The 13,694-nt window shown below is 30.1% G+C and overlaps 2 protein-coding genes across 2 annotated transcripts; both read right to left on the reverse strand.

The window, feature by feature from the left end:
• Nucleotides 1–376: 376 nt before the first annotated feature.
• Nucleotides 377–6,720, reverse strand: LOC110901576. The gene is made up of 11 exons (XM_022148392.1): nucleotides 6,648–6,720; nucleotides 6,493–6,531; nucleotides 6,358–6,441; nucleotides 5,804–5,950; nucleotides 5,560–5,727; nucleotides 5,317–5,463; nucleotides 5,097–5,207; nucleotides 4,572–5,010; nucleotides 3,516–4,480; nucleotides 2,124–3,341; nucleotides 377–2,040 (listed from the first exon to the last, which is right to left on the reverse strand). Exons 1-11 carry the CDS (start codon nucleotides 6,718–6,720, stop codon nucleotides 377–379), a joined length of 5,055 nt encoding a protein of 1,684 aa, XP_022004084.1.
• A 512-nt stretch (nucleotides 6,721–7,232) lies between these two features.
• Nucleotides 7,233–11,371, reverse strand: LOC110899120 (replication protein A 70 kDa DNA-binding subunit B-like). Its single transcript, XM_022145999.2, has 13 exons — nucleotides 11,361–11,371; nucleotides 11,136–11,277; nucleotides 10,657–10,726; nucleotides 9,584–9,781; nucleotides 9,398–9,497; nucleotides 9,083–9,295; nucleotides 8,846–8,978; nucleotides 8,570–8,775; nucleotides 8,360–8,480; nucleotides 8,102–8,281; nucleotides 7,948–8,016; nucleotides 7,764–7,835; nucleotides 7,233–7,677 (listed from the first exon to the last, which is right to left on the reverse strand). The coding sequence occupies exons 1-13, from the start codon at nucleotides 11,369–11,371 to the stop codon at nucleotides 7,438–7,440; spliced, it is 1,755 nt and encodes a 584-aa protein (XP_022001691.1). The 3' UTR covers nucleotides 7,233–7,437.
• Between the last annotated feature and the right edge of the window lie 2,323 nt (nucleotides 11,372–13,694).

The raw sequence follows: 13,694 nt of genomic DNA on the forward strand, positions 1-13,694 counted from the left end.
TATATGTATATCTTTATCTAACAGAAAAACACAATTTTTATTATTTATTTCTATTTCTTAAACACTCACAACAAAAAAAATAGTGGATGGATATGAGCCTCTAAATATACAGGTTTACTTTAATGTCTTCACAAATTCTCTATTATAGAGATATCAATGTAATGTTATTTTACTTCTTACTTTAAATTTAAATAACATATGATTTTTTATATAGACTACTCAACTTATCATTGTATTACATTTCCAAAAATGCCAATAAATGAAAATAACGATAATAGTATTCATACAGTATACTAACGTGTCTGACTTAAACTAAACATAAAGCGACATACACGTACACTTCACTGTTACTAAACACATCATATTTAGATTTACATTACAAATTTCTAAAAACTTCTTTGTATACGACATTTGACGTTGTATCAGAAAGATTTCCATCACTATCTAGAATAACAATTTTGAGGCCATCTCGTCGGGTAACTCTTGATAATGCAACATACAATTGACCATGTGTGAAAACTGGATTTTTCAAAAACAAACCAACTCTACTGAGTGATTGTCCTTGACTTTTGTTTATGGTCATTGCAAAAGATACCGCAAGTGGAAATTGTCTTCTTTGTAACTTAATGTGAAGTTTTTTGTCTGTAGGTATCAACGTAATTCTAGGAATATAATGACGATCGCCAATGTGACTTCCAGAGATAATCTCTACCTGTATAACACGTTTACCCAAAGAGACCACCTTTAATCTTGTTCCGTTACACAAACCACTTTTTTGGTCAATATTTCTAAGAAGCATGACAGGAACACCCACCTTGAAAACTAACCTATGATTCGGCAAACCAGAAGCTTTAATTCCATTAAGAATATCCGGTGAGCATAATGATTCATCTAAATTCTCATTAACCATTTCTGTTGGACAGATACTATCGGAGCTTAAATATTCCTTCTCAACTCCCGGAAAAAGTGACAGCATACGATCGTTGATTTCTTGAACAACGTCATTTGTTGGAGCTAGAATGGCTCTTTGATGGAAGTAATTTGCTTCATTGAAATTATATATAAGAGAAGGATATACAAACTCGATTAACTCTGAAATGGGATCAGACGAATTTTTGATGAGAAGATCTTCGGGTATTTGTAAAATTGCATTGCCGTCATTCACACCACCGACATTACCTTCACCTATATCCAAAAGCCAGTTTGCAAACTTGGTAGTTTCTTGTATTTCAGATGGATCATTTGAGGTACTCAACCTCAAATTTTTGGTCAATTTTAGGACTTTGCAAGTTCTCCAAATATAAGAAGAACTTAAAGAAGCATTTACAATTTGTTGTCTGCTTCCTCCTGGCACCACAGGTAGAATTTGTCGGAAGTCTCCTCCAAAAACTATAACTTTCCCACCAAATGGCAATTCTGATGATGCTCCAGATACAGATCTAAAAAGGTCTTTTAACGATCTGTCCAAAGCTTCAAATCCATGTTTATGTACCATTGGTGCTTCGTCCCAAATAATAAGTGAGGTTTCTTGTAATAAACGTGCAAGATCGCTATCTGGCTTAATGAAACAAAAAGAATCCTCATCTAAATTGATAGGAATGTGGAACCGAGAGTGAGCAGTCCTCCCTCCTGATAGCAAAAGAGAAGCAATTCCACTGGAAGCAACACTTAAAACAATTTTCCCTTCGGATCTTATAGATGCACATAAAGTCTTCCAAAGAAATGTTTTTCCTGTTCCACCGTAACCATAAACAAAAAAAACCCCTCCTTTGTTATCTTCCACTGCTCTGATGATTTCTTCATATATAACCCGTTGTTCTTGAGTTAATGAAGAGAAAAGTTTACGAAACTCTTCAGCTAATATCTCCGTGTCATAAGCCAACTCTTCACTAAGTAAAAGATTGTTTGCGGAAGATATACAATCATTATTAGGAAAAGGCATACTGGAATACCTTTTAAGAGTGGAATTATTTCGAAGTAAAAACTTTTGGATCTCAAACAATGTTAGGTTCTTAATTTGATCTTCGTTAAGTTCCAAACCTATCAAATAATGAAGGTAACGTCAAAATTATATATTACATTAACTTAAAGATTTAGATAAATTCTATTATAATGGAAAATACCTGGATGTTTTAAAATACGACGTTGCTTGTAGAGAATGTCATCTGATAAGTAAGTGAAAGTTTTTTCCCACACAAATTCCGGTCTAGACATACTCTCTGACATTAACATTGTACAAAACAAACTTCTTAAATAATAACCCGATCCGGTGAAACTTGCTTCTATAATTGCTTCAACATATTCATTGTCATCATCCAAAAGGCCATATGCATAACATGCATCTCTAAAAGTAGGATACTCAACATCATTTACGGTTCTGATATCCTCAAAATTTCTGGGACCTTTCACCTTGTTCAACAAAATCCTCAAATAATAAGCTTCACCGACTGAAGGAGAAACCGAATGAATTCTGCCTATTGAAAAACCTCTTTTCCTTGGTTTCCACTTACGTTTGTTGATCTTCCATACAAATTTTGTTGGGAATTCAACATAAGTAAGTTGACGTGCCGCAGGGTATTTTTCATTACAAACAAACCACTGTAAAAACATGGAAGCATTCACTGACGGTTTATCTAACACATCTTCTATTTCTTCAAATTCTTCATAGATAACATGTTGTTGTCCTGGAAGATGAAAAGGAAGCCTAATGACAGAAGGATTCCTATAATGTATATCATAAGAAAAAATCCGCCAAGACGCTTCACAAGCAGATATGTATCGACAACTATAGTAGTCTTTGATTTCATCAACCGTCTTTTCTTGATCATTTGCTTCTTTAGTAGGTACAAAACAAATTGATGCCCTATCATGACCTTTATTTATATATTTAAACAAATATTTTATTGAACCGGCCTGATTGCACCACTCAACATTGATGTGTGCTTGATATCTTTGTAAAAGAATTTTATTGTATGGCACAACACTGCGGTTATCTAACTTGACATCTGACTTCTCAATAAAAACACCGTTGTTACGTCTTCTGTAAACGGGAAAACCATCACCATCTATGCATGTAGATTCACGAAATTTTTTGGGAAAATTTTTGGAACACTTTCCGTCAATCATGCAGGGACAATTCATTTTTTCAACACCACAAGGACCATGAATCATGAACTCACTTACAAGAAAATATAACTCTGGTTCTTTGTCTTTGTCAGGTATTTCGGCAGAAATGAATGGATCGATATAATCAACGGTTGGAAGTTTGTGGTCGGCATGCATAAATAAGCACAAATGAGCATGAGGCAAGCCGCGCTTTTGAAACTCCACCGTATATACAACTAAAAATAAAAAATAAAAACAAAATTAAAATTGTGTATTATATTTACTTTTTAATGTTTCCTACAGTTTAATAACTAAATAAGAATATATAACATAGTTTTAAGTTTATTTATTATAAATTTGAAAATTAATGTAGAAAACTTTGAAGACAAAAACAAAAATAATTCAAATACCTGCTTGAAGCTTTCCAAGAATTGCATTATCCTTTAAGTCTTTAATGATGGAATCCAACTTGATTTTAAATAACCTACACAAAATATCAGGCCTATCTTCCGGGTTAAGAGTCGTGTCCTTATGAAACCTCTTCACTTCAGGCCATTTTGGGTTACATGTGATTGTTATGAAAAAATCAGGATAACCATACCATTTACAAAGGGACATGGCATCTAAATAATTTTGAAACATGTACCGTGCACTTCCAGTAAAAGACGAAGGTAATATAACACGCTTACCGATTTTAGAGACATCACTTTTGCCTTGTTCTTTAACAGAACATAAATTCTCAAAAGTCTCGCATCTTAATTTCTTTTGTTGAGTACGTATGTATAAGAGCCTTTCGCTTTCAATCATAGTATACGCATCAACCAAAAATTGTTGAAAAAGCCTTTTGGAATTAAGAACCAAAGAAAACGTATTCGATCTATCTTGGATTCTATAGCAGAAGTATTCTCTCATTGTGCACGTATGTCTTTTACTGGTGGTTGAAGGAGAAACATCACTGCTGCTTGAAGTAGAAACATCACGATGAAGGATATCAATTCTATAACCATCATCACCGTAAACAAAAAGTAGGGGATATTGAAGAGCTAAATAAGAAGGATGTAGTTCACTAATTCGCTCGAGATAACCTTGTTTACTCTTCACAATAATATCTCTCGGTTCAAACAAAGTGTCAATATCTCCAACTATTAAAGCAGCAACTTCAGAAGCAGTTGGCAAGTTATATGTCCTACCATCTTTATTCCTTTTTGCAATAAGGCGAATCTTAAGATTCTCACAAGGATTTCTTTGAAAACAATCTCTCGCCATTCTGTAAGACTTAACCAACTGATTGTGAGAATCCAACATTGCCTTCAATTCTGAAATAATTTCAAAATCCAAAATTTCACTACTTGAGCTGGAGTGTTTTCGGCTTTCCCTAATTACAAAAAAAATATCTAAATTAAATAAGGATTGAAAAAAAAAAGGTATGAAATATGAAGTATAGTAATATTAAATAAAAAACATACCCTAAAACAAATTGTCTGTTTGCAACCTCATTCTCAGTATCATATATATATAACTGAGAAAACTTAGGCTTCGATCCATTCGTTGGTATAAGACTTCCAATACTATGATAATTCTCACCACTAAGTCTGAATACATAAGGAGAATTACCATTGTTAATGGAGTTGTCTACTTTTCCACCCATGGAAGTAAAAGAAAACATTGAGTTGTAACGACGAATGTTTTTCAAAAAATGAATGCTTTTAGAGTCAGAAGAAGTAAAAAGACTTTTATAATCAGAGGGCGGGGGCTTGAAATCGGGAAGTTTGACTTTGCTGTAACCACAACATAGAGAAAAACTTGATTTAGTCTTTCTTTGATAACTTCTTAAGACTTCATCTTTCCATAATTTTGCATGACATGTTTCACATATATGACTCTGATCACCATGATCCAAGTAATCTGTTAATGGAGAAGTTTAATTTTATTATTATACAATTATAAAATGGTATTGTTAAATTGAATAATATTTGGAAGTGGAATATTACCTTTTGATATGCCACAAAATATATTCGTTATAAATTCTCCGGAAAAATGGAGTTTTTCTCGAGAATTGTTCACCGAAGATAATTGAATATTCTTCTTTGACGTATAAGTACCTAAAAAAGGAATTCGGATTTAACAATTTTCAATTTATATAAATATGTTAACTACTAATAATAATCTGAATTTACATTTTGAAAAAAAAAAAAAAAGTATATAACATACTTTGTGGTAATTTGATAGATGCTTGTGTACTTGACCTTCGAAATTTTACTGATGGAGATTGAATTGCTTGTTTTTGCCTATCACGATATTGTTTCCTGATGCTCCGACAAAACTTTGGGCTACTATAATCATCAGTGGTGATTGAAGCTGTAAAAATATAATGTTGTATACAAAGACAAAAAGTTAATGGATTAATGTACCTTTTTTTTATATTTAAAATATGAAATTTAATAATTTATATACCATTAGTAATATCTGATAGCATAGGTGTAAAATATATATTGGAAGAATGAACAATGGTATGTTGATTTGGATTTGATTGATAAGGAGTAACAACTTCCTTCACATAAGGGACAGTTCTATTAATTGGTGAATTGTTAAAAGTGAAATGGATATCTGAAGAAGAAGTACCTACAAAAAATATGACAAGTATTAATAATAATTTGAAATCCAAGCGTGTAATTCGATAATGAGAATACCACCATACTTTGACAATATGTGAGACAAGGTTGTGTAGTTGAAATTGGATTGTTTGGGGAGGTAAAATTCAAGCCTTTTTTTCTCCTATCTAGATATTCTTTACGGATGCGCCGATTAAACTTCGAGCGAGTATAATCATTATCGGGGAGTGAAGCTGTGAAACAAAAAAAAAGTGGAGAACAAAGAAAAAAAAATAAGGAAAATAGGTAATTTTTACATAATTGATTATAATTAAATAGGTACCATTTGTAACATCTGATAGCAATGGTGTATAATATATATTTGAAGCAGTGTCAGGGGTATGTGTGTTTGGAATTGATTGATAAGTATTGACAACTTCCTTCCCATAATAGACATTTATGTTAGTTGGTGATTGGTTAGAACTAACTTGGACATTTTGCAAACCTGCTTTATGAAAACAAATATTTAGTAGTGTAATAATAGTGTACTACAAATATTTTCAAAAAATCAAATTTATAAATAAAATAATATGTGAGTAATGAAAATTAAGTTTAAAAAATAGCTTATTCTTAAATTATTAATGGTAAAATGAAAAATTACCTTTAGACTTCTTGTGGGAATTCCTTTTATCGATCTCTTCTTTTCGCATAAGTATTCTTTCCTTACAATCTAGAATGAATACACCTATTAAAACAATAATCAAATTGGTGAAATATAAATAAAGTAAATACATACCATTTGTAATGTTAGATAGCGGACTTCGCGTTTGAAAGCCTGAATAAATATAAAAAACTATCATTACTTTCAAATTATGGTATTATAAGTGGGAATAAATTAATATTAAATGGCATATGTTTATCACAAATAGGATAAACTAATTAAAACATGACCTTTCAATGTAGAAGCCAAATCACAACGTTTCGTTTTTTTAGCTGCCAGATGTAATTTCCTTTTTTGTCGCATAACCTTTGCTTCTAAAATTCCTTCGTTTTCATCTGAGGATAATAATATATGGTATAACTAAGGAAATAAATAATTTAAATAGACTGAAATATAAGCCATATTTAAAGTAGTATTTAAAAAAATTAGAAATTAAAAATGTGAAGTTGTAAAATTACATAATAAGATGTCGAGTATTTGGACCGTATAGAATTTGAATGTTTAAAGGGTATAAACTTTTGAAAATTATGTATTTTTATAAATTATGTAGTACAATCGTAGTATATAAAAAACAAACTTATGTTTTGAATTAAAATTTGCGTTTATCATGTATTATATGTGATTATCAATATTTACAAAACATTTGACGTTTTTCTATAACTACTATCAAGTGAAGATGATAATATATATTCTTCAAATAGTAGTTCAAAATGGAACAGAGTTGAAAAAGTTATCAACGTAATCTAGGTATATTTACATTACAACCACATCAAATATAATAGTGTCAAAAATAAAATGAAAAATGTAACAAAACATTAAAACATTAAAAACCAAACATAATACTTGCTTTTAAATATTGTCTAGAAGCATTCAGTACAACAAAACGATATTAAACTTCTTAAACATAAAAGCTTGAATGATCCAAAGCTTTTGAAGTAGTTCTTAAACGATAAACATAACTTAAAACACATTAAAATAAAATAGGAAACCAACACTTAGAACATAAAGACTGAAAAGCCTTCATTTTTCAATTTTTGGAATTAGGAGAGTTGGTTTTCCAGGTTTAACTGGTTTGGTGGTTGACATTTCTCCATTTTCCTCAACATCATAACTCTCAACCAAGTTTTTCTTGAAAGCAGGTTTTTTGGTTTTCCTCTTAAAAATCGCAGGCTCACCAATAGGCTTACTTGCCATGGCAGTGTCCTCCAAATTTTTGGTCAAAGGGGTGATGACATTATCATCCATGGACTCAGAAGGAACCTAAAAATTATAAACAAAATTGGTGTAAGGAAAATAATGTGAAGATTTAACTTAAATTTAAAAGTATTTAATATAACTTTACATACCTTCGATTTGAAGTCTTCATTTGATTTGGTACCAACAGTGACTCCCATAATAACATCAGTGCAGTTATCATCCTGCATTTATGGAATTGTTCAATTTTAATATCAAAATCAAAAATAATTAACAAACATAATATGGAAGATAAAGTATAATAATGAGTAAGTTTATAGAGTACACAATGCATACATTCAGGTTAACAGTATCTTCTGATTCCATATCCGTGAACCGGTTGTTCAAAGAAGCAGTAGTTTCCACCTACAATGTTTTCAGGAAATTGAGTATGTAAAATATGTTTATATACTAAATGAACCGGAAATTAGGTACTTAAACTTAATATTACCTCAATGTTGTTTGCTTTCTTCTCGAGCTCAAATATGATATCCTCATCGTCAGTCAATTTAGAAACACCAAAAAACCAAAAGTTGTGTTCAATGTTGAAGTCACTGATATCAATCTTGAATGCAAATTTTTTCCCTAAAAGAGCTTCAAACTCGTCAGGATACAGACCCTTATCACCACCCTGTAGTATATATACAAAAATATTATTGACATATTAAAGGGGAAAAAAAAATCAAAAATTAATTAAATGGAAACTTACAGCAACGTGTTTCTCAATTAAGTTAGCTGCAGTTGTATTTAGAATTCGGCAAGCATCTCTGTCAAACAATGTCAATGACACAGTTCCACTGGAATCTTGAACAGTCAATGGAATTTTAAGCCTAAATCACAAGATGTCAAAATGTAAGCAATGAAATATACACACCTAAGAGAAAAAAAAAAATTTCAAAGAATTTATAATTAATTACACCTTTTAGTATATTGAATCACAGTGTCCTTGCAAGTTTTCGTTTTGCACTCATAAACCTCTTCTTCATCAACCAAGACACCAACCGTAGGTGTATCATTGGTAACTTTTGGAAAAACCTTCTTGTTACAACTTTTACAAGCAAAGTAATACCAAGGCAAATCTTCGGATATCATTTGAACAGTACCAACAACAACAACAGACTTGGCCTATAAAATATGTAGTTTAGTGATAATGACAGAAATAATGTTAATAAAAAAAAATAGTCAATTGTAATACCTGATTGAGATTTACTTCAGCTATGTTGTTGAATTCAGATCTAACAACATACTCATCATACAAGGATAAAAATATTCCAGAAAGCCGAGAAGATTGACTCGAACATGACGAAGCAGCAGAGTTTGCAATCAGACTGTTACAAATAATGATATTAGATTAATATTTATGTAAGTCTAATATATTAAGGAAATAATTTAATAAATTAATTCTCGGTTTGCATTCATTGAAAAGATTCACCTCTTACGAAAAGTAGTCATTTCATCAACATCAGAATTTATGAAAAGCTTGGAAACATTGAAACAGCTGTTAACATAACCAAAACGACCAAAGTACTTCAAGGTACCAAACTGCAGAATGACAACAATAACACCATGTTGTTCTCTGTTTTCCCATTGCTCTAAAATCCGATCAGCATAAGAATCCCACAAAGACAGGTATATTGATTCCATCCTTGACATAAAATATCCAAAAATCAGGCTTAATGTAAATGGGTAAAATAAAAAAAATTAGGAAATTATAATCAATAGATTGAATAAGAACTCAAACACATACTCTAGATCTTGAATGATGACATTGAGTTTCTTGGTGTCTTTACCCCTTGCTGTCTTAAACTTCTTAAGGTCTTTAACATCAGCAACAAAACCAATAACATCTAGAAAATGAAAGTCGGTTAAATGTGAAAAAATTATACAATATAAAAAAAAATAACTAAAAAACATGTATGAGGTTTTTAGTCACCTATAGATTTGTTTTCTGGAACAGTTTTGTCAATGATATCCTTAAAGGATGTGAATGAGAACCCATACATGGGACCATTGAAATCCTTACATGGATACACATCGGTATCACAGTAGATTCCCAGCTTGTTTTTGTTGTCCACATACTTGTACTTGGACTCATTTAAACCAATAGTGGGTTTGACAATGAAATAGCAATCTGTTTGAAAATTTAAAAAATAAACATAAATGAATTCAATAAACTATAAAAAGTTAACATGTAACGTAATTGTAAAAAAGTTGGTATGTAAAACTTAAATCTTAAAAAATATTCAAAAACTTAATATACTAACTTTACAATTGAAGGTTGTAATATTAAATGGAAAATAAAAAATACAAACAATGTACAAATATATTAAGCATTTGCTATTTTATACATGTTATAACTAATTGCATATAACTAACTTGTAGGTACCTTTTACTTCTACAATATGTGGATGTCACCAATTTTTTTTTAATAAATTTAAGGATAAGGTAAATGTAAGTATACAAATATTATAGGATGTTTATAATATAAGCATATAAGGTACTTCAATGACAATGTGGTCAAAACTTGTGGTTGTTCCATTACAAAATACTCAAAAATTATTATGGATAACATGATAATACAATGGATAATACGTTTTTGAATATAAATTAACTTATAACTACCATTTAGTTCTACACTATGTGGATGTAAATAACTTCTTTTAAATAAATTTATGGATACGGAATTTGGAAGTATACAAATAATTTCTAAGGTATACAATGGAAACATGTGAAAGACTTAAATGAGAATATGATGAAAACTTAACGATTCAAATTCTGAAACTAATCATAAATATCTAGGGGTAAGATGATATTATAACTACTAAATTAATGAAAAGTGACTAAAAATAATTTAAAACAAAACACATAAACAACCAACGCAGCTGTAAAAATATAGATTTTACTATAAATAAGGGAGTTGTAAATAAGCTCATATGAAACACTTAAACAGGCAACTTGTTTGATTAAATATTAGTTAAACTACTTTAAAAGGTTATAAGAATATACCTGATTCATTGAAAACTTGTTCAAATCTCGGAAACCATCTTCGGAGAACATTGCCTTGCATGGTGGTTCCCTGTCAAATAAAAAATGAAAAGAAAAAATAATAACGAAAATATTCACGAATAATATAATAACTTTTAGGAGATGACATAAAACACAAACATGAAAATACATTTTAACATGTTAAAGTGAGATGTTCATAAGCAGAAGGATAACACTTTAAAATAAAAGGAATAAGGAATAACATAACATAAAATTTTACAAACTGACTGTCTAACTGCATGAAAACGTTATAAGTTAGTTTTTTTAAAATTTTTCACTTAATTTCAATAACCCCTTCTTGATAGCACTTTAAGAAACTAACTGATAAGTTAAATTTTTAAGTTAAATCACTGAAATAAAGTTTAACTAAAACGGATAAGTAAAATTTTTAAAATTGTTGGTTACTTATAAAAAATCTACTTCATATGAGAAATATATACCTCTTCATCAACAACGATCATTTCGATTGAGTAAAACTGCTCTGGATTGTTATACATCGGTTGCTTCCATAAACGGAGTACACGAACCTTGACAGTGTAATCACGGCGAGCCAAATCCAAATCCTTCAAATAAGTGATGTTACTATATCAAAGAAATATGCGTTAATATTACTATGTATAAAATAATATATGAAACAGAATATGTATAAAATTTGAATTCAGTACCCGAGCTCCATTACTTCAGTAAGTTGCTTCAAGATGAAAGGGAAGAAGGAGAATTGAAGTTGGTGGAAAAGGAGGAAGGGGTAGTGGATATAAATAGCGAGTGTTGGAAGAAAAAAACAAAACTATATAAGGTATATGAAAGTAATCAGAATTAGTCAACTTTATTGGATAGGTAGTAGATTAACTAAAGGGTGAAAAACTTTGAAATTGTGTATTTGTCCTTATAGTTGACCGACAAAAAGGTTTAAGCTTACAAAACTTTCAAATAGAAAACAATGAACCGTTGAAAGTGACATTTTTCAACAAAGAAAATGTTCAGAACCATTTTAGGCATCCAGTTTTGTTTTTATTATTCTGTTTTTCAAACTATGATCTGCTAACGTCCTTAAGAGCCTGTATAAATATCAGTGGTGTATGTAGAGTTTTTTTTGTTAATGAAACGTTGAAAGTCAAAATTAAAAAGGAACAAATAATTCAGACCCATTTTAGGCTTTCAGTTTTGTTTGTATTACTCTGTTTATATAACTAAAGTCTGTTATGGACCTTAATAGGCAGTATGAATTTGAATTGGGTATGTACAGTTTTTAAAGTTATTAATTATTCTTAAAACTTTTTAAATACATATGTATATAAAATATATTTTACTATTCTTAAGGACTACTGTTGTATAGGTTTAAAATAATAATCTTTGTAAAATTAAAACATGTTTATGGTCTTTAAAGTGATTACAAAACTATGGTTATGAGTAGAAAACAAAGTGTCTTTATGAAACATCATTGAAATTTTTTATTGACTTTACAAAAAAAGAAATAATGTAAGTATATATTTAAACAAAAAAACTTCAACGTTAATAAACTTACTTTGTTATGGATTTGTGATTACATATACAACGACAACAGAAAATGAGACTTATAAAAGTATAGAACTTTCTATAAAATATACATATTTCCGCTATTTACAAGGTTTACAAAAATATGGTGGTGAGTAGAAATCAAACTGAATTGACCTAAGGTCCTTGAACATTTTTATTTACTTTTAAAAAAGGAATTAAAAGGAAAACGTATTTCTGAAAGTCAAAATTATAAGGAAAATGTTTTTTTGAATGGTGATAAGTGTAACAAAGATGGGTAAGGTAAACTAAAACTGAAGGTATTTCTGAAAGTCAAAGTAAAAGGTTTAAAAAAAGAGGAAAAGTATGTCTTTGTATTCTTTTGCTTACCCTTTTTTTTTTAAATTTAGTTATCTGAAAAGTAAAGGAGGTGAACAGTGTTTTGGGAGTACTTTAAATTTTAGGGTTCGTTCATCATAAACATGTTACTAATCAATTTAGGAGTACATTGACAACAATAGCATAAATTGAGACTTAAAATATTATATACCTTTGGACCATTCAAACTCACCTAACTGAGATCTTGGATTCAGGTATGCATCCTTTCAATGATAAAAAATGATGATTCCATAGAAACTTATTTGTATCACCTACAAGAAATAAACTCTATTAGGAAACTGATATGAACTGAAATAAAAACTGATATAAACTGTATAACTAATATCATGGTATTGAACAGAGGGGAGATTATTTCTTGCAAACATGCCTTTTACACAAATTGGACAGTTAGGGGGTGTTTAATGGAATCACAACTAATAGATACGGATTAAACATTATGAAACTGATATGAACTGAAATAAAAATATGTTATAAATTTTTAAATACTATAACTAATATAAAGGTATTTTTAACATAGGTGACATTATTTCTTGCAAACAACAAAAACACAAATTGGACAGTTAGGGGTGTTTGGCCTACCTTATTTAACAAAAATTATAGCTTTATTAACCTTTCTTTACATCATCATAACAGAACATAAAGTAAAAGGCAGTTTAGGGTTAAAGTGTATTTAAAACATCATCATTATGAAAGTAAACATTACAATAAAGGGGATAAATACAAAACAGGATCAAAAACATAACCTTTTAATAACGACTTTAAGAACCGGAAGCATGGCGTACTGATGGAAAAGAAAAATGGTTGAGCAAGTGGAGAGGAAAAATAACAACAAAAAACGCCTACAATCAATAACAATAAACGGATAAAAGATAACAACAATGAACAAACAAAATAAAGTAATTAAAAATTAACTTTACATGATACATTTTCACGTAACAAAAACCAATCCTCTGTTGAAGAAGCAACCAGTGACAGTTTTTTGATGGAATTATTATGAGGGGTCGGTGACATTGTCAAGGAGAATAAGAATATGCTATCACTAAGCATGTAATGACACTCCTTGACAACATCACCGACACATCAATCTTTCCAGCAAAGGTCTGTCA

This window comes from Helianthus annuus, chromosome 13 (genome assembly GCF_002127325.2).
Source record: "Helianthus annuus cultivar XRQ/B chromosome 13, HanXRQr2.0-SUNRISE, whole genome shotgun sequence".
NCBI lineage: Eukaryota > Viridiplantae > Streptophyta > Magnoliopsida > Asterales > Asteraceae > Helianthus > Helianthus annuus.

Excerpts from the sequence above, each read along its gene's own strand:
- LOC110899120 (XM_022145999.2), bottom strand. Across the intron at positions 10,727-11,135 it reads TGATCGTTGTTGATGAAGAG|GGAACCACCATGCAAGGCAA; the intron begins GTATATATTTCT and ends TTTATTTGACAG. Across the intron at positions 9,498-9,583 it reads TCCAGAAAACAAATCTATAG|ATGTTATTGGTTTTGTTGCT; the intron begins GTGACTAAAAAC and ends TTCATTTTCTAG.
- LOC110901576 (XM_022148392.1), bottom strand. The coding sequence starts at position 6,720 with ATGCGACAAAAAAGGAAATTACATCTGGCAGCTAAAAAAACGAAACGT. Across the intron at positions 6,442-6,492 it reads GCTATCTAACATTACAAATG|GTGTATTCATTCTAGATTGT; the intron begins GTATGTATTTAC and ends TTGTTTTAATAG. Across the intron at positions 5,728-5,803 it reads TTGTCTCACATATTGTCAAA|GTACTTCTTCTTCAGATATC; the intron begins GTATGGTGGTAT and ends TATTTTTTGTAG.